Source organism: Sylvia atricapilla, chromosome 2 (assembly GCF_009819655.1).
Source record: "Sylvia atricapilla isolate bSylAtr1 chromosome 2, bSylAtr1.pri, whole genome shotgun sequence".
In the NCBI taxonomy this organism is placed as follows: Eukaryota; Metazoa; Chordata; class Aves; order Passeriformes; family Sylviidae; genus Sylvia; species Sylvia atricapilla.
Genome location: NC_089141.1, coordinates 32599682 through 32621459, shown reverse-complemented (window position 1 = coordinate 32621459; position 21778 = coordinate 32599682). Strand labels below are relative to the sequence as shown.

The window sequence follows — 21778 nt, the reverse complement described above, 5'->3', positions numbered from 1 at the left end:
CTGGTTTTATTTATTTCATAACAGACTGCGTTAAGCCAATCTTCCTTGTTGTTTGCAGTCCTTATTATTCCTTGTTTAGATCATCATTGTTTTCTTGTTTCAGGCTGACTTAATTGTGGAACAGAAGTAAAAAAAAAGGGGCATTTTTAAAAATCATTCTCTCCTCAGCATCATGCAGGGTCCTCAATTTAAAATTAACTTTTTTTTCTTTTTATTCCTGAATCCTTTTCGGTAGGGATAAATTGCCAACGCACATCACATTAAATGTTAACAGGTTCAACTTTTAAAACATTTCAAAACCTTTTATGATATGGAAAGAAACCAGCTCAGCTCTTACAGCATATTAAGCATGCACAGCTATAGCCAGAAAACAATCTGAGAGAAAATAAATTCAATCTGAGAGCAAAGAAATCTCCCAATGCTACAAGTTTACAACTTTTTTTTTTTTTTTTTTGAGCAGCAATTTTTAATTTTATCCAAGTTCCATAAAGACATCTAACACATTACTTTTGCTAATATAATGTTGCTGGGAAGTAGACAAAGATTTTTTTAAGAAGTATTTCAGTATTAAACCAAAAATTAAGGCAATTTAATACAAATAAAATCTTCCAATTCTAATAACCAGTGATTTTATATATATATATATGTATGTCATTTGACTGAGCTTTTTATTCATATAACCTTCTAGGAGAACCACATGTCTTATTGTTCAATAGGGTAATTAGAACTTATCGTTGTATGTTGTGCCATGGCAATTTAAATGACACCAAATGACTCATATGACATGTTTATTTCAACTAAATGAAAGACAGAGGAGAAGTGTGAAGAGCTGGAGGAAAGCACCTGAAGTACAGTACCTTAGTTCTTTCTGGAAACCCTAAAATTAATAATTTCTCAGCTTTTCTGTTATTAACGGCTGTTTTCATATGCCTTAAAGGCTTCTTTTAACTGCAAAACAAGTGCTTTTTAGCACAGTCATGAAGATTAAGGATTGCCTTGTTCCTCTTAACAATACTATTTCAACATTTTAATCGAGTTTTCAAACGAAACGGCGTACAGGAAGGCATAATTTAGAACTTTCAATATTCTACACCCAATTCTACACTCATTATTCTCAACCGTTAGAAATTAGGAAATGAAATGACTGATTAATTTGAAATAAAAAAGAAGAAAAAAAATCAGTAATGATTTTCTGTTGCAGGAATGGAAAAGAAGGCACTTCCCACAGGAATGGAGACACTGTCAGACCAAAGGCCCAAGTGTCTGCTTAGGAAACAGGGACCAGCAAAAAATCGTCCTTACCCTCTCAGCTGCTGAAAATCAGCCCTGACCACACAGACCAGAAATTAAATCCAAGAAGACTGTAGTCAGAAAGCCTGTCCACCATGAATCAGCAGTTATTCTCATCCATATTTAAACATTTTTATATTCTTAGGCTTCACAACTCCCTGTGGCACTGAGCCCTACAAACTGATCATGACATGCCCAGAAAGCTCTACCTTTGTGTACCCTAAGCCTGTTACCTGTTTGCACACCGGTAACATTTACAATACCCTCCATTTGCCATATTTTAAATTTGGCAATGCATTGTAAACTCCCTCTATCTGAGTTGTGAGAAAGTGGTAATAGTCCTTGCCTGTTGCCTTCTCTGTGCCATGGGTACCTTTGCAGATATCTGTTCTGTCTCTCTCTGACACCTTTATTCCATATTAGAATTATTTGTTATTAATATTTCCTTGGAAACCATGCTACACCCCTGCTCCTCTCTGTCATCCTCTTCTGAGGTTTTTTTTCTTTTTCAGTTGCCTCCATGTAGGATTCAAGATTTGAATGCACCACAGATTCACAGAGAAAACCATTATATTTTGCACTCTTGTCCTTTCCTATCAGATCCTATTTTCATTCTTAATTGCCTTCTTGATTGCTGCTGAGTACTGAGCTGAAAATGTCACAGAACTAAGCACAGTCACCCCAAGATGTCTTACTCAAGTGGCAAGAGCTGCATGAAGAATCCATGTCCATGTTATATTTTATATGTACTTCAGGTTATCCTTTCCTTTGCGCCTTATTGAAGGCTGCTTACCATTTCTGTTTGTGTTATCACTGCCAATCCTACTATCTTGTTTCAAAAATCTCCATACAAGCACGACAGCATATTCCAAAATTTGATTAGTTTTATTGTAAGTGTTAAGTACTAAGTAGCTGCCAGTGATTGTATTAGAAACAGTCAAATCCTATTACTTGGGGATCTCTGACAGGCCTATTTAAATATGCAAGGATAACTCAGGAATAAGAGATTATCTGTGACTTGATAATGACTAAACTTTAACATAAATTATTCTTCCAAGTCAAGACTTATTATATTTAAAAAAAATTTGGATAACAAAATGAAATCTTACTCTAGGCAGACAATTATGCATCTGTAAAGTTCAACAATTAGTTTAAGATTAAATTTGTGTAACAATTACAAAAAACATAAAAGAGTTGATATGCAAGTTAGCAATTTCAAGCTTCAGTCTAAGGAATGTATTTCACCAAGGGTCCAATTTAAGGTTACATAGATAAACTTTTTTTTCCCCCCTTTAACTGAACATTTAATGTGTAACTTGAAGAGTTTTATTTTAATTATCTTTTTTTGAAAAACATAATTTCTTAGATTGATCAAAGACTAAATCAAGAAGAAATTCTGGTTTAGTCTTTGCTCTGGGATATTCTATTCTGGGATACCATATTGGATCCAATATGTCGCCAGCTTAAAAACTAGAGATGAGAGCCCTGCTTGTGAGAGACAGTGAGTAACCAGCCACAGCAGCAGGCTGGCATCCGCCAGACAGACAGACAAGGAACTAACCTGACAGACTGCCTGCTGGGATCACACCCACTTCATGCACACTCCAGAAACTTTGGGTGCTTCTCCACTTTTCTAAAGGGAGATGGTCTCAGCCCGATCCTGCCAGCATCTTATCAGCAACTTTTCCTGCCTGCTCTATATCTCTGTTCCTTGGCCCAGTGTACCTGTGCAACTACTGATTATCCCAAACCTCATGTGTCACTCTCTGAGGGATTTGCTGGTTCAGCAGCCTGAAATCCCTTCTCCACTGCTGCCATACTCCACTGCTTCTTCATGCCTCTTCAACTATTTTTCTGTTATGTCCTGTCTTGCCCTGACTTCTCTTTCCAAATCCAAGTTTTCTTACCTGATTAAAGACTAGTCTTCCCTTCTTGTGATTTCCATTCTCACATACTAGTGACAAGTTCTCCCTCGTTTTCACACCCATTCTCTCACCCTTATCCCTTGCTATACACATTCCTCCCCCCTATTCCTTCAGTCTCTTCAATATTAAAATGAGACAGGACTGGGCATTCAGAGCATAGAACAGAATCCCTCTTCACTACATTCCTGTGGCAGAAAGGGATGGAAGAAATAAGCAGAGACGAAAAGTATCTTTGGCTATTTAATGCTGCGCTCAATCATGCAGGCTTTTAAAAAAAATTCTAGTCAGCATGACAAAATTGTGAGAAGCTTTGATATACTGCAGTGTGAGTACTGAATCACAAAGAGTTCTACAGCAAAAAACATAGCAAATATGTTTTGTAGGATAAAAGAACTGCAATTTTCCCAAAGACTTGCATTTGTTGGCTTTTACATAGCTTTTTATAAGTACATTAGAAATACTGTCTAGATTCTGTTTCATCAGCTCCTATAACTTAACCCTCTGAACCTATGTATCAAATATTATGGTATTTAAAATATAACAACATAGCAATTTTTAACATAGAATAGAACATGAACTAAGACATGTAATTCTCCCTCTATCCTTTAAATCATCATACTGGTCTGTCTGGTTAAAAATAAATGCAATTTAATTTAATAATAATGGTGGTTAATTAAAATGACTTAAGCAACAATAGACATATTTTACACTAATTTTTTAAGAAAAATTATTAAAACTTTGCTATCTCTAGATAAAAAGTCCAGCCCCAGGCAAAAGCTAAGCATGAAAATATTAACTTGAACATCTTATCTGCCAAATTTACAAATTATTTAATAACAGCAATAAATAAAAGGCATCATCAGTCTTCCCAACATACTACATATATTCTCTTTAGGGTAGAGGAAATATGCTGAGTTTGGGCTACGCATGGTGAATGATTGTTGTGAGCTCACAATTACAGGTAATCATTTAACTCTATCAGTGGGCTTCTATGTATCTTCAACTCATCGCAAGTATGATAACACTAAATGTGGCGCAAAATTAATTTGAAAGTTTTACCTAAGCAAAGACCTTGTCTATGAAATGTGAGTGTAAACTCTGTCCCCACACAAAGACTGACAGGAAATGCAGCTGAAACCTTTCAGCAAATGGAGACTTTTGAAACATGCAGAATATCTTGTGACCTATGTCAGCTCTAAAGATCCCAAACGAGCAGTTTTCAGGGCTCACTGTTAAAAGCTGCAGTTCTTTTATCCTATTGTTTTTCTTCCTAAAACCAACATCAGAAGACTGTTATGGTCATTTTCTAACACATAAACTGTAATATTGGTTGTAATGGTTTAGTGCTGGAAGGTCAAATCTGTGTGCCAACAGAAACTTGAAAGTATTTCCATAAACACTGTCAATTCAACCTGCAGGTTTAGATACAAGAAATAGCGGAGGAATGCTACTTTCAACACGGGGAAAAAATTCCCCTGAGACTTCAACTTAATGGCTCTCTTTTCTCTTCCATCCAATTCCCAGCACCTCTTTCCCATCCAGAAAATGCTATTTTGCAGAAACGTATGTAAAAAAAAAAAAAAAAATCAAACATGCTTTACACAGCAAAACAGATAACTCAGCTTTTTCATCTATGAATCTTTAATATCTAGGCAGAGTTGAATGTTAAAGTGAATTTTTTATCAGCTGAAGCACAGAAGTTTGATGTTACCATTATCTGAAGCTAAAAAGGAAGTAAAAACTCAAGATGGTTGTTCTTTATTTTTATGGAACTTTTCCTGGTTTTGTTTATTAAAGATACAAGAAATTAGTATCTAAAAGCTACAAGATTTTTAGGGTATAATTTAAATATTTCTGAAAATAGGAAGGCAGAAATATGCTAGAGACAAAATTGTAACAGCTCTCTCTGCTCTATTAGTAACACATTTTCCACAAAACGATGAAAACAAAAAAATATCTTTTTTTTCTGCTACTACCACATAGAATTTGGTTGGAATGTATCTCTGTAGGTCACCTGATTCAATCTTGTGCTTGAATCAGGACTACTGACAACATTAGATTTTACCTAGCCAATTCTTAAAAATCTCAAAGGGTGGATATTTCACAGCCCTTCATAGCAAGCATGACTCCAGCATTCTATTCATCTCATGTTTTAATTTCTTCTCAAACTGAAATCAGAACATCCAAAACCAATGCCTGTTGCCATTGGTGCTTCTCTACTCAGAAGAGTTTGGTTTCATCATTTTTGCTACTGAGTGCTTATAGGGTGGTCTTAGATTGCCTCTTAATCTCCTCTTCACAACGCTAAGCAAGCCCCAACTCCCTCAGCACCTCTCCAACCTCCATGTGATTTAGGGCTCTCAGAATATGTTGGACCCTCTCCACAACCCTCCTAAAGCCAAAGAATAGGAACTGGTCAGAGGCTTTAAGAAAATAATAGATTTTTCTGCTGGCCAGAAGCCTGGTATGCTAGTTACCTGACTAGTAGTGAGAGTGCACTTCTGGATCCATGTTCAGCTTGGTGTCTGCAGAAACATCCAGGGCATTTTTAGTGAAGCTGCAATTCAGATGTTCATGGCCTGCACAAGTGTGTGCAGCTCTTCCACCTGAGATGCAGACTCCTTACTGAACTTTATGAGGTTTCTTCTAGCCAAGTCCTCAAGTATATCAAGAGCCCTTTAGAATACAGCTCTGCCATTTATCATGTTAACCACTCCCTCTTAGTTTATTATCCTCTTGCAATTTGCTGAGGGTACACTGTGTGTCATGATCTAGGTCATTGATGAAGATATTCACTGACGCCCTTGGTGTCCTGAGCTCGTCTGCTCATCACTGACCCCCTGACGCATGCCAAGTGATGACCATCACCCTTGGAGCCTACTGGTTAAGTCAGTTCCCAACTCAGTGCCTTCTTTTAGTCCACTCTTCCTCAGCTTTCAAAGCGTGCTGTAGGAGACTGGGTCAAAAGCCTCACCAACAGCATTGCAGGCAAATGAGCATAGCCATGCTGGGAGAAGGCTAACTAGCAAGGTAATATAGCACACGCTCCAGGAGAAACCCAAAAGGCTACCCACAAGGTTTCCAAACCATTACAAATCGTATTTTCTTCCTGATTTGCCGCACATGTTCATCCAACACTTCCTCATGCTTGAGCGAGAGGCTGTTGGAAGAGTTTTAAAGGGTGCTCCCTGTGTCACAGCTTTTCCTGCCCACAGAAGAGGTGTGAGAAATACCTTTGCAGCCACTCCCCATGACAACTAGTGGAGAAAAGGAATTACCATGTGCCCCACAGCAGATCCCAGATGCACATTAATGGGAGTTATGACATGGGTCAGGTATGACTTTGGAGTCAGCTGTGTTTTCCCTCAGCAAAGGCATTCCTGCTCAAGGCAGCACCTGTGCTGTGGCACTGCCTGGTGAAGCGCAGCCACTCCTCTCCCCTCATCCAAGCAGTTAAAAATTTCATCAGGAAAGTCAACCAGTCTGGACAAGCACACAGACTGCTTTTAGTCAATCTATGCTGACTATTCCAATTACCTTCTGGGCCCTTAAGTGCCTGGCAAACATGTTGTTGAGTACTTCAGCATTTTCTCTATTATCTGTCACTACATCAGCTTGTATTTATCACCTTTTTCCTTCCTCAATTTTTACTTTCATTTTTTAAAGTAGCACACATCTGCAGAATCACTTTTGTTTTCCTTTACGACCCCCAAGGGTAAGTCTTAGCTCAAATCAATCAGCTTTCTAATTTTGTCACTAAGCAGTCAAGCTATTCTCTGTCTTGCATTTTAGGTCATCAGAAAGCTCTTTGCTCAGCCATGAATGCCTGCTGAGTTCCCCTCCTTTCTGTTCAACAAGATGGTTCCTTCCTCAGTTCTCAATCAGTTTTATTTAGAAACCATCCATCTTTCATGGGCCCTGTGTTTCTGTGGCAGCATCCCAAGAGATTTTGCTAAGCAACTCTCCAAAAAGGCTGAAGTCTGCTCTTCTGAAATCGTAACAGTCTTAACTTGCTGACTATCTTTCCAGACTTCCTTTGAATCAAGAACTAAGCCAACTCGTGGTCACTCTCATCCCAGCTGTTATTTATCACCACCTTTGCCACAAACCCTGTTTCTCTCCTCTAGCAGTATCAGGGGCTGGCCAGGAACACAACCAATGAATGCCCTGCACTTCCTACACAGCAGTTTAATCTCACTAAAAACTAAAGCAGTGAAATGTACTGCTAAGTGTACTGATAGAATTATTTGACATGTAGTTTTTATCTGCTTTTGATCCCACATTCTACTAACCTGAACTTGTGTTATTTAATTTAATAGGTGATAATTGCTGTAAAAAATACAGGAAACCAAGGTTTTCATTCTAAATGAATTTAAAATAAATCCAGAAAAATAATCAAGTAAAATATGCCCATCACTGATAGTATTTTGTAACGATAATACACACAACTTAAAAAAAGTCAGTAATGAAGACACAACATTCAGCTTCATTAAAATTTATGGCTGAAGATGACTTGTTACTTTTCTATCCCTTGTGCTCAGATTAGGCAATTTTTTGTATAGACTGAACTGAATTTTTTCAGGCACAGATTCAGTATCAGTCAAAAAAATACAGATTTTTATCAACTGAAACACTAATTTTTGTTAAGAAAAACAGATATATTTAGGTAAAAAAACAAAAGCAAAGAAACCCCTCTTAGAAGTGGAATGAATAAAGAAAAAATACAAACCCAAAGACGCAGGAGGAAGTGGGCAAATTGAGTTGAATGTTCAACTATTTAAGCTTTACTGATAGATTCATTATCACAAGTAAGTTAAAGGAAAGCTTGTCATTTGCCGCACTCAAATCACTTGTACAGAGAATTCCAAAATTGCAAAAGCTTTTTTAAGTGGAGAAGCTACTGTTCCAAATATCTGTAGCTAGCACAAATGAAAATCTGCCAAAAATTTTGCAAGACTGCATGGGTAATAAATTTCCTTATGTGAGCACAATGTAAATTAGTCTTGTAAACCTATTACAGCAAGAACCAGGTAGTTTTAATGGACAGCACTGCAGTAGTTGGCAAACATCTTCATTATAAAACATTATGTGAGAAAACCTAATTGTAAGTGCTGCAATCAAAGCATCTACAGGTTTTACTACAGTTATCAATAAGATAATTGAATTCCCAAAAGATTTTCTGAATTGGTCAGCAACAAAGACTTCCCAAATATCTTCCTATTTTAATGTCAGACTCATCAGCAAATCCTATGGCATTGAACAGAAAGACTGTATTCACTATTCTGAGTTTATAGCTGTGACAATGACTGTAAGAATTAATGACCATTGCATTTCAGTAGTCTCACTTGAATCAATAGGCAATAACTAGATATGAGGATATTTAAAAAAAAATAAATCTCAGCAGCATTTAAGCGTTAAATGGTTTGGTTTTTAGGGTCAGAGTTTCTTAGTCATTGTAGTCAGAGAAGAAAACTGGTCTTTGGCTCTTGCTTGGGTGCCCCTCAGATGTATGTGCATGTCCAGTGAGGAAATGCAGTGGCAAGAAGAGTCATTTATCTTATGACTGTTTTCTCTTTGTTTTTTGTTTCCTGACATAGCATATTGACTATTATCACTAATAAAATGAAGCTCGTAATAGCCTCCTCCTTTTCAGTAGGTCAGAGTTAGCACTGGCACAGAAATTTGAGATTTCCATTTGATTTGTGCTGTGGCATTCAGAGTCTGCTCCTGTCACTTGGCACCTTTATTTCTGCTGGTGCCACATGCCTGTCCCAGAAGGTCATGCTTGTAGGGTCAGCAGCTGCTGTTGATAGGGCCAATGCCACAAGAAGACTTTGAATATCACATCTTCATTAGGTAACACATTAATTTGGAAATCCAGACAAGAAAAAGAACACAGGAGTGGAGTATTTCCCACAACAAACAGACCTTCTCTGGGCATTCATTTTTTTCCCTCCAAATACAAAATGAACATTGGTGTGAATACGTCAGACAAGAAACAGACTTCATTTTTCTCTCAGGAGCTAAACCAGCACAACTAACTTATTTAAAAACATTCCAAAAATATCAGCAGCATAGGAATGAATCTTTCTTCATTTAAAAAAAGGTCAAAAGCACATTCTAATTAATTTCAATTCATATCCTGCATGGTTCTTTGTAGGCTTTCTACTGGATATCTGCTAAACTACTGGGCTAAGAGTGTCACTGCTTTCCCTTCTATGCTGTTTTTTCTTTTCTTTTTTTTTTTTTTTCAGAAATAACTAGAAAGTTAAAATCAGCTACATGAACGCAAAGAAACAGGACTAACAATACTTCTTTGTTACCTTACAAACCTTCTAACTGTTTAAATGGTCTTTTCATTGCCAGGACAGCTCATCTCCTTTTTCAGAATGAATCCCTTCACTTTCTCTGACTTTGTGATGTCCTTCGCTATTATTTACTTTTAAGGCTGCAATTCTTTTGCTGTTTTTAAACTTCTTTAACTTTTTCTCAGCAATAGTGGTGCTGACATCTCATTATAGAAGAAGACAATTCAGCCATACAAGCTTATTGACAAAGCCTTCATCATTGCAGCTCAAATACATTAATACTGGTATTCTCCCTATACATGGCTATTCGAGAAATTATGAGATCCTTATTTGATCAGGTAAAAACATTGGTGCAGTTTAAAAAAAAAGAATCAATGTTTTAACTCTAAATTAAAATTCTACCTTCTTGGAACCATTTGGAGAAAATTCATCCTAACTGAATGTCTTATAAGTTGAAGGAAATCAATTTCACCTTTGCATTCTCAATCAAAACAAAAGAGAATCTTTTTTAACCAAGACAGGGAAGAAAGGTGTGGTTTCCACACATTTTTTGTCCTCATTAAACACTGTATCATGATTTAGTTACTCTGAATCTGTCTGATCCAACAAGTTAAGCTGCTTGAGATAGTAATCGCATGCAACAAGAAAAATGAAATGCAAATTAGTGGGTTATGAAGCTGATGAATACATAAGTGGATGAGATTCTTTGACTTCTAAGACACAGCAAGTCAGGTTACAGGATGAGAACATCCCCTTCTTAGCACCAAAAAAAAAAAAAAAAAAAAATATATATATATATATATAATTTCTCATTTTCCGTGGCATTAGACATTATAATGAGGGCTCATTTTCCAAACTGAACAACTTCTGTATTCTAGGTGAATGGTACTGCTCTTCAAACAAAAAGATAAATACACACTGTCTCATCAGTGACATTCAGTGTTCCTCTAAAACAAGGCACAAAAGAACCCTCCCAGCATTTTCCTATGTGTCTCTTCTACCTTGAAATTAACTATACAGATACAATTCTGCTACTGTACTTCCACAGAGTAGTCACAACTCTTTGGAGATTATTTTAAAAAAAGGGAAAAAAAAAAGGCTGAATAGAAACGTACAGTATGCTGTACTCTATTTGAGATGCACTGAATGTTTAACTTATGTCTTTACACAACTGCATGAAAGGCAACAAATAAAGAGAAGCATCTGACCTGGTGTAGTCGTCCTCCACAAGCATGTGCTTTGGAATGGGTGAGTATCTTCCTGGTGAGATAGGGGCCAGAGATGCCTTGTACTCTAAAGTGCCATTGTTTCCAGAAGAGAGTATATGATTTTCCATTGGTGGAGAATAAGCTGATGGTAAAAATGGACATTTCTAGTCAGCAACTTTCATGTTTCATTAGATGTCACAAGAACATATATATTTTTTTTATTTAAGTACCAAGAACATATTCAGTGCTATAAATAAGATCAAAACAAACAATCCTTGCGAAAGTTTAAAATATAACAAGAAAGAATTATCAGCTGGAGTTTTCCTGAAAATAATAATAATAATAATAATAGTAATATTAGTAATAGTAATAATAATAGTAGCAGTAGTGGTAATGCTGGCTTATTTGCAAGGAATTAACTCTTTAGAGGATGTTTAATTCCTGAAAAGGGAGCCTGAATAGGTTTGCTGTTTGGGAGACAGGAAAGATTTTCTTCACTTAGGACTAACTTGCAGAAGGACATGCAATTAGGAAAGAATGAGATTAAAAGCACTCTTTTTGACTCCATTGTGCAGTAATGGGAGTAATATAGTAAGAACTCAATGCAGGATAAGAGCAGGAATTTTATGTGTGGCAAGAATTATGTATACATTCAAAGCTGTGATCTACTAAAGGTGCTCAAATCCTCAATATAACTGAAATTTCAGTATCAACATAGATGGTATTTAGACCATGGTGAATCTGTATACTTAAAATAGAAAATGGATGCAAATCTCTTACATATTAATGATTAATGATGAAAGTTATAGTATTGTATTGTCTGTTTATATACTGGGCTTGCAGGTTTTATTCTTTGTGTGCTTTTTGTTGTTCTGAAGTTATTTGGGACATTTATGACTGGAGAAATGCAGTAATAGTTGTATTCTATCTCTAGTTAATTTAATTAGAAAAGAAATGATAAATAGAAAAAGCAATGTTACATGCTTCTGCAATGAGCTATGATTAATTTTCTGATGAGAAGAAGACAGCTAAACTTTCTAGTATTAGTTTCAGTCTTTTTTTCAGATGCTGAGATACAGAATGCTTCAAAGCAAAATCTCTCTGCAGGGAAAGGCCATTATGCATTCTGAAATACTCTGAACATGTAGGTATAATGAAAGGTTCCCTGAGGATAAATGAATCTGTAAGCACCAACAGCTTGGGACGGGCTACTGCAAATCTTTTTTACTCTCCCGCTGGAATTGTTTCTGTCTTCTCATATGCTGCTGATCTATAACCTGACATAATAAACCACACTGTTTAAGAACTGCAAAATTATTATTTTGAAAGTATTATAAACCTGGAGATTGGATATGGACATTTATCATTTCTTTTTCCTGGGCTTTGCTAAGATCCAGACCAGACTGCTACTGAACAACATGACTGCCATCTGTTGTAACATTTGCTAACTAAATAGGCATCCTCAGCATGGCTGAGCATACCACTGACATGCCTGTTACAAAACCTTCCCTTCTGTTCTCATGAAGCAGACTGAATAAGGAGGGTTTGGGATATTTAGCTTTTCCCTCAACTTTTTCAGTCCACAACAGTAACTCTGAAAAGCGCAGAAAACATTAAATCCTTAGCATTTACTGCCCTCAGTAAATTTCCACATGGTTAGTTTGCCTGAAGTGCCCACAGAATTCTTAGCAGCAAATCAGGATGGTATGGATTGACTGCTGAAGATCTTGTCAAAAATTTTATTTCCATTCAATTGTTAGATGGTGCAGTTGGTCCCTGTTGATAGTTGAACCAAAGCAGACAGTTTTTAATGAACTTCGTTAATTAGGAAGAAAGGGAGTGTTCAGTAACGAACTGTTTAGACTAACAGGCACCAGCGGTATACAGAGCGCAGCTGAAAAGTTTAGATTGCTGTGAATGTCAAGGGAATGGAAATGCCTGGGTATGGATGCCAGGAGGACTGGTATAAGATCATGGCATGTATCAATAAAGCTGGATTCATCAGCAAGTCATCAATACTCAATATAACCGCATGCAACTTGCCAGGAAAGCCTACATCCAAACTAAAACTAAACTAAACTTATTCAAGCCATTAAGAGATGGTAGTGGGAGATAAAAACTAGGTTGGAGCCCAGGACACTCAGTTAAGGAGTCAGCAGAGAAGTGAGTAAATCCTAAAGACATGCATAATAGGGACAGATGGCAGAGACAAAAGATCCTTATTGCTATCATCTCCTTAACAGTACAAAAAGGACACTAGCAAGGAGGGTATCAACATAAAATCAATATATATATATGATAAGGATTTCACAGCCAGCCACTAATCCTTGTACATGGTCACCTTAGGGGGTCCTGGGGACGCACCTGCATGCACATCTTTCTACCTGAGTGCTGGACATGAGCCTAGATGTTTTTGAATGCAAGGTCAAAACGGCCTGATTGAAATCAGTTTGTTTTAAAATGAGGACATCTTCCCTTCCTATGGGATACTTCACTGAGTTTTACATATTATTTCAACAAATTTTCCTACAACAGAGTGTGCATTGAATGCAAGGACAAACAAGGCCTTGGTTCTCTGCAAACAAAAAACAAACAAATAAAAGCCAGATGAACGTATATACAGTTAATGGATAGACTGAGAATAAAGCAAAGTGGACCAGTGATTTATGAGTTCTTCACTATGAGAGTAATATAACACTGGAACAGAGAAGCCATGGATATGCCATTCCTGAAAGTGCTCAAGGCCAGGCTGGATGTGGCTCTGAGCAACCTGGTCTAGTGGAAGGTATTTCTGCCCATGGCAGGGAGACTTTAGCTAGACAGTTTTTAAAGTCCCTTTCAATCCAAACCATTCTGTGACTTTGCAAATTGGATATCCACAGAAAATAGGTAAAGTTTTGTAAGTAGAGCAGTGATTTTTACATTCCAGTAGAATATTTTATTCAAATACAAGATACATTTGCCTCAGGCTTCTACTAAGTTTGTACAAGATGGTTTGCTGCTTGTTCCAATTTTTCAGTGGACAGAGCACTCCAGGCTACAAATCTAATCATATTTCCAAATGCATTTGCATATACTTACTGCTGTAATCTTCACAAGAGTTACATTTCAGTCTGATCACCTGGACAACAGCTAATTGGAACAAGCACAGCCATATATCTTCTACATTACTACTTCTGCTGCAAAAATATTTAGCAGAGTTATATTATTTGCAATATTTCTTGAGTGTAGCATACTCAGGTGGCAATAAACACTTCATTTTGTAGCCTTCCAAGCTGTTTCATAAACTTTAATGGGCTGCTTTGAACAAGCTATGAAAAACTACAATCATCTGACAAACTGAAATATCTCTTGTAAAATACGTTGCAGAAGCCACTTACAGTGAGTAATATCTGGTGGGCCATATGGATCTGTCATGTAAATGGTGGTGGGCTTTCCAACTTTCAGATAAACTACATCTGATGTGTTCTTCAGTATCGCTACTGCCTCTTCATGGGTAACTTCTTCTAAACTGTAATTATTTACCTTAGAGGAGAAATCAGAAAGGTGAGTTGACACGCAGAAATAGACACAAAAACATCCTTGCAGGTTTCAAAATGTTTGGAACATTGCTGTAAATGAGGAGCACTAAAGATTATAGATGCATTACTGCTGCAGGGTAGAAAACACAGTTTTCTTAGCACATGCATATCCAAAGACTGATGTAGAAATATTGATACACAGAATCAAAATGGGTCAAGAAGGCATTTGTCTTTGACAATAGAAAAGCCCTTTGTGATGTCCTGATACTGGTATAATCACCAATATAAAACTGTATTTAATAATAAATTAATAGCACCACAACAGTTACAGAAACTGTCTACATTATTTGACCTAACAAAATAAACTTCCCCATTCATATCTTAGCTTCCATAGCTGGGACCTCAGAAACACCCAACACACTCAAATATTTCCATCACTGACACAACACTGACCATTAAAATAAGGTGAAGTAAAAAATGGTATATAAAATTCCTATGAGGTGCAGGAACTGAAAAAGGGGAGATCAGGATGGGGAAAATGTATTTTTCATTGTCAAAGTTTGTCAGTTTTCTGGAAGCACAGGAAAAGATATCGAAAAAGTTAGAGAATGCAGTACTAGTTTTACGCTTTTTAGAAAAGAAGAACACTTAAGCAAGGATAAGAGTAGAAGACTACAGAAAAAACAGGGAAGGAAATGGAGGCAGTAAGCTTTGCTTATTTATGCTTTACTCCCACAGAAAGAAAATCAAAAGAAAAGTATCAGAAGTGGTTTATTGTAGAGGCATATAAAATTTATTCACATATAAATGCACTGTACTCACAGAATGTCAACAATAGCTTGTCCTCCTAGAAACAGAACCATAAATATTCCCTGCCACAAAATTTATATAGCTCCTGAATGGAGAAAAAAAAAAGTAAAGGGTGTAGATCCATGTTTCAGGCATGTGGCATAAGGCAAGAGAAAGAACAGAATCACAGAACACCTTGAGTTGGAAGGGAGCCATGAGGATCACAGTCCAACTCCTTGCTCCTTGCAGTTCTGCCTGAAACTGAACCATGTGACTAAAAGCATCGTCCAGCTGCTCCTGGAATTCTGGCAGGCTTGGTGCTGTGACCACTTCCCTGGGGAGCCTGTTCCAATGACCTACATTCACAGGGAATGTGGTATATGAAACATTTTACTGTCATTTAAATTGCCATCCTCCAACTTCCACAGTTACTGCAAGGATTCCTTTCAAAGATTATGCAGGATGGAAGCAGAATTCCCTCCTCACTATAGCATAACATAATAGTAAATCACAGAACAATATATTCTTTCTAGGGAATTTAGTATCAATTGATTATTCAGAAACCTGAATGTGACAATTAGCAACTGCCAAAGGGTTTGGCAACTGGAAAGAGATACAACTATTATGAATCACTGGAGGAATCTTCATATCCAGAGGATTTCATCAGCACCAAGAAAAAAATGATTGCTATTGGACAGTATTGCTGAATGTAAGAATTCTATCTAAACCTTTTTCCTTGTATAATTCTCAGGCTTGGTTTTAAGGTTAATTAAAAGAGATAATGGCAGGTATATTGTGATAATTTGACAGAAAGAGCAGTGATAGACCCTGACACTCCGAAGGGAGCTGCTGATAGGGTATGCTGTATTTTGACAGGTCTTCTATTTAATTAAAATCTTATACATAACTTCTATAAATTTCTATATCTTTCTTTGCTATGAAGAGCAATAACTTACAAAAGAGCAAAAAACCCTTAATGAATAATTTTCTTAAATTAATAGGCTGGCAGGAAGAAGAAGTGACTGAAATGATACCTTTCTTGTTTATGTATTTCAAAACTGCCAGACACTTCAGATTCACACATTTTAGAAAGATGACCACAAGGTTATCCTTTACCTCTTCTTCTTCCCACGCTGTCTGAACATTGTATCTACCTTCTTGTGTTTCATCATAAGTTTTTTTGAAGTAGAGAAAATCTCACAAAACCTCACCCACTGTACAGATGCTGTAAAAAATTGTTCTCAGTCAAAAAAAAGACATGAAATTAATTATCTTAGAACTGTCTGGATTTTGACTTTTTGGTCTTTTAGAAATGAATAAAAAGTATTATGACACAAATAGCCTTGACACAACTTTTTTCCAAAGGTGTTGGTTTCTGGTTTTGTTTTTTTGGTGGTGTTGTAGTGGGTTTTTTTTTTGTTTTGTTTCGGTTTGGCTTGGGTTTTTTGGGAGGGGGTGGGGTTTGTGTTTTGGCTTTTTTTTTTCTGTTTTGTTGTTGTTTGTTTGTTTGTTTGTTTGTTTTTGTAAGTCTAGCTGATAAAAATCCATCACAAGACACTTGGATGCCACCATTGTGAAGTAAAGAAAACAAGAAGCCATTTTAAAAACAGAAAGTAAAGTATGATACACAGAAACATAGATACGTTTGATACAGCAGGTCTCATGCAAGACTCTCTCTGAAAATAACATTTTGGAACACGTGTTTTAGCAACACTGTGCAAATTACTGAAATCTGGAAGTTAAGACTTCAGGAGATCAAACAATTCTAAACTAAGATTTCATGCCTATGCACTTCAGCATTATTTTTATCTCCTTAAAGATCATAGAGTTCGTGGCAAAGTTTATGTAAATTCATTTTGTCCTGGACTGCTCAGTTCTCAGTAAGCAAAGAAATAAAGAATGACTCAATGAACATCAAGAGACAACCAACAAACAAACTTATTGATCTATCTACAAAAACAAAGATCCTCAATGGTGCTGTAAGGTCTCTTTTAAGTGGGAACTCTTTGAGATGATCAGATCACCTCCTTTGTCATTTGCCAGTACAGGTTTAGACTCGCACTTCCAGGTTTCCTTTGGAAGGCAGTCTTTGCTTTGGATCTACAATTCCTATTAATAATCCTAAATGTATCTATCAATATATTTTCTACTTTCTGACCATAAAACAATGATCACAAATAAAGACATCTGCATGTATTCTGATATACAAAAAACTTGAACACGTAGAAGAATTCTATTGTTCAGCCCCCTAGATATTATTGCAAGATGACTGCAGGATGTAATTCTTTTTTCATAGGGGAACCTCTGGACATCATTTCTTAAAACATTGGTCAGAGATGATAATAATAGGAAATATGATGTTATTGTTGACTTTTTGTTGAGATTTATGCCAACAGACTATTTCTGGAGCTATTTCTTCCATTAAAGATGTCTATCTTAACAGAATTTTAAGTACTAAATCTGGCTTTTTTGGTGATTTGGCCCAATAAATGCATCATAGCAAAGCTTTATGTCCTCTTTTAGAGATAGCCTTATATATTTTTGCATATAGCTTGCAAAAAAACGGCTTGAGTTAGAGGTAGGGAAGATAAAGAGTGGGAGATACACACAATGAAAGAAACAAAAATGTGTATAGCATGCAATCCTCTGAGAGGCTGAATTTTAGTGCAGAAGGGCTGACTGAATTCTGAGTGGGTAGAACGGGTACTGCATGCCAACTTTCTGGATCTAAGAAGTCAATTTAAGAAGCAATTAATTAAGGGGAAAAGAAACCCTTAAGGCAAATGCTAAAAAAGATATTTATCTAAATGGTCAGTTTGTATACTTGAAGTTGTATACTTGAGAAAAAAATGCTGTGACAGGAGTCAAAGGATAGGAGTCAGAAAGAAAAAATACATGGAATAAGTGGGGTTTTTCTAATGGGAAAAGTTCCATGCAGTGAAAATTTAAAAATGCAAACAGCATCTGAAGAAAAAAAAAATAGTAAAGCTTTTGCTTTAAATAGAAAGTATGCAATTTAAGACATACTAACAACATGAGAAACCAATAAAGAAAAGAAATAAAATAGCAGTAGAGAAGGAAATTAAAGATATAAGCCCAATCAAAGAAGCTATTTGAGTGATGGGGGAAATCAATAAGAAATGATGCCAAAGAGATATAAAAAGACTGGATTGTTTTTTTTTCCTAAATAGCATAATCAGGGCAATGAAGTATAAACCCTAGCGAGAATGTTTTATTTGGAAGTTTTCCTAGATTCATACTGAAAATCAAAAGCCCCAAAAAGCAGCTAGGAAAGCTTAGAATCCCCAAAATGACTGTAGAAGTGCTCTAACAAATAATTTCATTCAGAACAATATAAGCTGATATGAGAACAAGAGCTCCAGAGGAATTAGTCTGTCTTATTTAATTTTCCTTTTTTAAAGAGGATTCGTTCATTTCCTCTATTGATTTAAGCTAAGAAAGATTTGATTCACTCAGTGAATGAGACAAAGGGGTGAACTTTACCTTACCAGTGGTAATGTTTGCTTTTCTGTAATAGCTTTTCATTCAGACAGTGGATTTTCCTGGGTGAACATTTGCCAGTAAACACCTACAACCTGCCTGCTGTAAATCTAGAATGCTGATGGCCTTTTTCAAAACTGACTCATTTAAAAGGCTGCAAAAAGTGAAATGCTTTCTAGTGCTGGAGACAAACCATTTGTACAAAGGATATATATTTGTTTGCACTAACTAAACAGTTAAAATCCCATGGACTTGTGAGTTAATTACATAAGTGCTGGGCTGTTTTCTAAAAGACGATCCCACAAAGACAGCCAAAATCATTTGGAAAGAACATCTCTGATCACAAACAAATGCTAATCTGGATGCATCTTGAATTGCCTGCTCTGATTTTATGCACTTTAAGGCAAAAGTCATCCTGCCTTCATACACAGTCTGGGAAAAAAAAAAAATAACGGTAGGGGACCCTATAAGGAACACATCAACAATGGCACGTTCACAACCCCACTGCAGTCCTATGAAATTACCAGAAAATAACACTTTTTTTTCAGAAAGAAAGCATAAATTTCTGAAAAGGAAAGTGACTCCTGTTCTTTCCTTCTGTTTCCATCAAGAAAACAGAATCAAATTAAATCTCTTGTTATATACAATCACTGATTTCTGTGACTACACAGGCCCAGAAGCAACAGGATAGGGCCCAAACATGAAAGGGTATTTTGGCATACAGGACGTACCTTAGAAAATCTAATAGTTATAAAATATAAATAATAACTTAAATTTTCCTTTAAACCGTAATTGTTTTATCATATTCCTTGAAAAATACCTTCCTTCTAGCAATTAGTGTTGTTATATACTAGTAAAAAAACTAGTACCAGTTTTATACTGATTTCTCATTTATTCATTCTGTGGATAACAAGCTTGTCCAAAGTAAGATGATGGTAGGAGATAGACAAAAAGTAATTATTATCTGAGCTGTAATAACTGAAACAATTTTTCTGCTTTTCTTGATCACCATTAGTAGTGACCTTGAAGAGGTGAGATGTGCATCATGTTTGGAGGTGACACTTCATTTCACTGTAAGATACTTGAAGGCAGGGCTGCTACAGACTGGAAGAAAGGCCTGAAGAAGACTTCTGTGATGTTCAGGAGGAAGAAAACGGTAAATCCTGCCCCTGGCACAGGCTAACTCCCATCAACAGCACAGGCTGGGCCCTGGAAACATCTCTATGGAAAAGTGCTGGGGGCTCCTGACGGATGGCAAGCTGGGCATGAGCCAGCTGTGTGTCCTGGCAGGAAAGAGGACAACAGCATCCTGGGCTGGATGAGCAAAGTCTGGAGGATGAGCAAAGGACAGTTTTTTCCCCAACAGTTCACACTTACTAGACTGTACCTGGAAACTGCTTTCAGTTTTGGTTTCCTACACTACAGGAAAATTAACAAAAGGAGGAAAGTTGAGAGGTGTGCTGCTGGGATGGTTGGGGATGGAGCACCGACCTGATGAGCAGAAAATGGAGGATCTTGGCATTTTCAGCCTGGAGAAGGGGTTCCTCTGAAGACAACATAGCCCCAGTGCTTATAAGAAGACCGTCAAGGCAAAGCTAAGCTTTTCAGAGTCACATATGGTAACAAGACGAGTGACAGATGTTGAAACAAGAGGGGGTCAAACAGGTTATCAGAAGTATTTTCCTCAAGAGGACAGCTGAGCTGTGGGACAGGTTTCCTAGCAAGGCTCTGCAACCTCCATCCTTGGATATTTTTGAGATGCAATTGGATAAATCCCTGAGCAACCTTGTCTGGCCCTATAGTTGACCCTAAATCACCAAGGTGGTCTGTGATGCTCTGTATGTGGTTTACTTGTGCACCTTTCCACTGCAAAGAGAAGCTGAGAAACCCACTGCGGTGCGAGTCTCACTGCTGGCATTACCACCAGCAGAAGGAGACATTACCACAGGCATTACCACCACAACACAGTGAGTTTCTTCTAGCTGTAAGTCTTCAGAGAAGAGCTCTGGTCTTTTCCTTTCATATGTACCTAGAAAAACCATTAAGTTTTTGGTTTAAACACTCACACTTTCACCAGTAATTTTCCAAACAGGTACCTTGGGATAATCATACAAAGGAGCATTTTCCTGTGCAAGTCCTCAGGTTAGCAAGTCTTCAGTGCAGGCTTAGTGCCACAGAAATCTAATTGCCCAACATGCCCTTTTACAGATTTCACAATATTCACAATGTATATTTACGTAATACATCTTCTGAAATGTTTAACACACTATGTGCCATCTTCATTTAATAACAGTAGGGCCATCAAGCTGCAAAATGCTCAGGTGGCCCCTTCTTGTCTTACATTTCAATATTAGTTTTCATTTTGGATCTACACTTTCATTAAATCTTAAACTTATATTAATTTGATTTACATTTTCTTTGGGATCTGAAAGCATTTCACATAAAATTATCAGAATACAGCTATAAAAATTAAAAAATCTCCCCAGTAGCTGCTGGGAATTCCAGAAGGATGACGAATTCTCTTAAATTCTATAGAGAATGATGGGAAAAAATAAAGATCAAGAAAGGCTGCACCACTGAGAAAAAAAAACAACACCAAAAAGAGGAACTGTTCAAATGTATATTCAATGAGAAATTAGTGAAGCAGAAGTAGGACCGTATAGATGACAAGGGTAATATTGTGTTGAAACACTGCCAAAAGAAAGTAATTAATTTTTTCACTCACTATTCATAAAGGAGCATGAAGTTAATGCCATGAACTGAGAAGAGATAATTCACAAATTAGGACAGAAAAATACTGAAGGTACAGAAGTTATAAACAAATCAGGGTGTCTTGTTGGAGAGAATCAAGAAACATGGCTGCAATCTGCATGAATTTTAGAAACAGATCCTGTAAACGCATCTCCAAATATGTAATGCTTCAGGTATATAAAGAGTAAGCTGACTAATATTTTCTTATGCAACAGTGAAAAGCCTGGTCTGGATGTCCTGGTCTAGAGGAGAGTGACACTTGGAATGATTTTTTTTTTTTCTCATTTTACATGCAGTGATAAAAGGAGACAACACTTAGTAAAGAAACAGTGCAGGCTGAAAGGAAAGAACAAAGACATCAGACATAATGCAAATGACCTCTGCTCATTTTCAGAAGTATAAACTTGTCACAATGAAGAAAAATCTATATCTGACTGCAGCAAATCACAGGTTGAAGGCTGAGATGCTTAATAGACTACACCTAT

The 21778-nt window shown here is 36.8% G+C and overlaps 1 protein-coding gene across 6 annotated transcripts in view; it reads right to left on the bottom strand.

Annotated features, from left to right (window-relative positions):
* DLG2 (discs large MAGUK scaffold protein 2) overlaps window positions 1-21778 on the bottom strand; it is a 986088-nt gene that overhangs the window by 250447 nt on the left and 713863 nt on the right. For all 6 annotated transcript variants that reach the window (XM_066341286.1, XM_066341281.1, XM_066341282.1 and 3 more), the window contains 2 exons: window positions 14112-14256; window positions 10732-10873 (listed from right to left, as the gene is read on the bottom strand). In XM_066341286.1, coding sequence (XP_066197383.1) covers window positions 10732-10873; window positions 14112-14256 — 287 coding nt within the window. The remainder of the gene's footprint in view (window positions 1-10731; window positions 10874-14111; window positions 14257-21778) is intronic.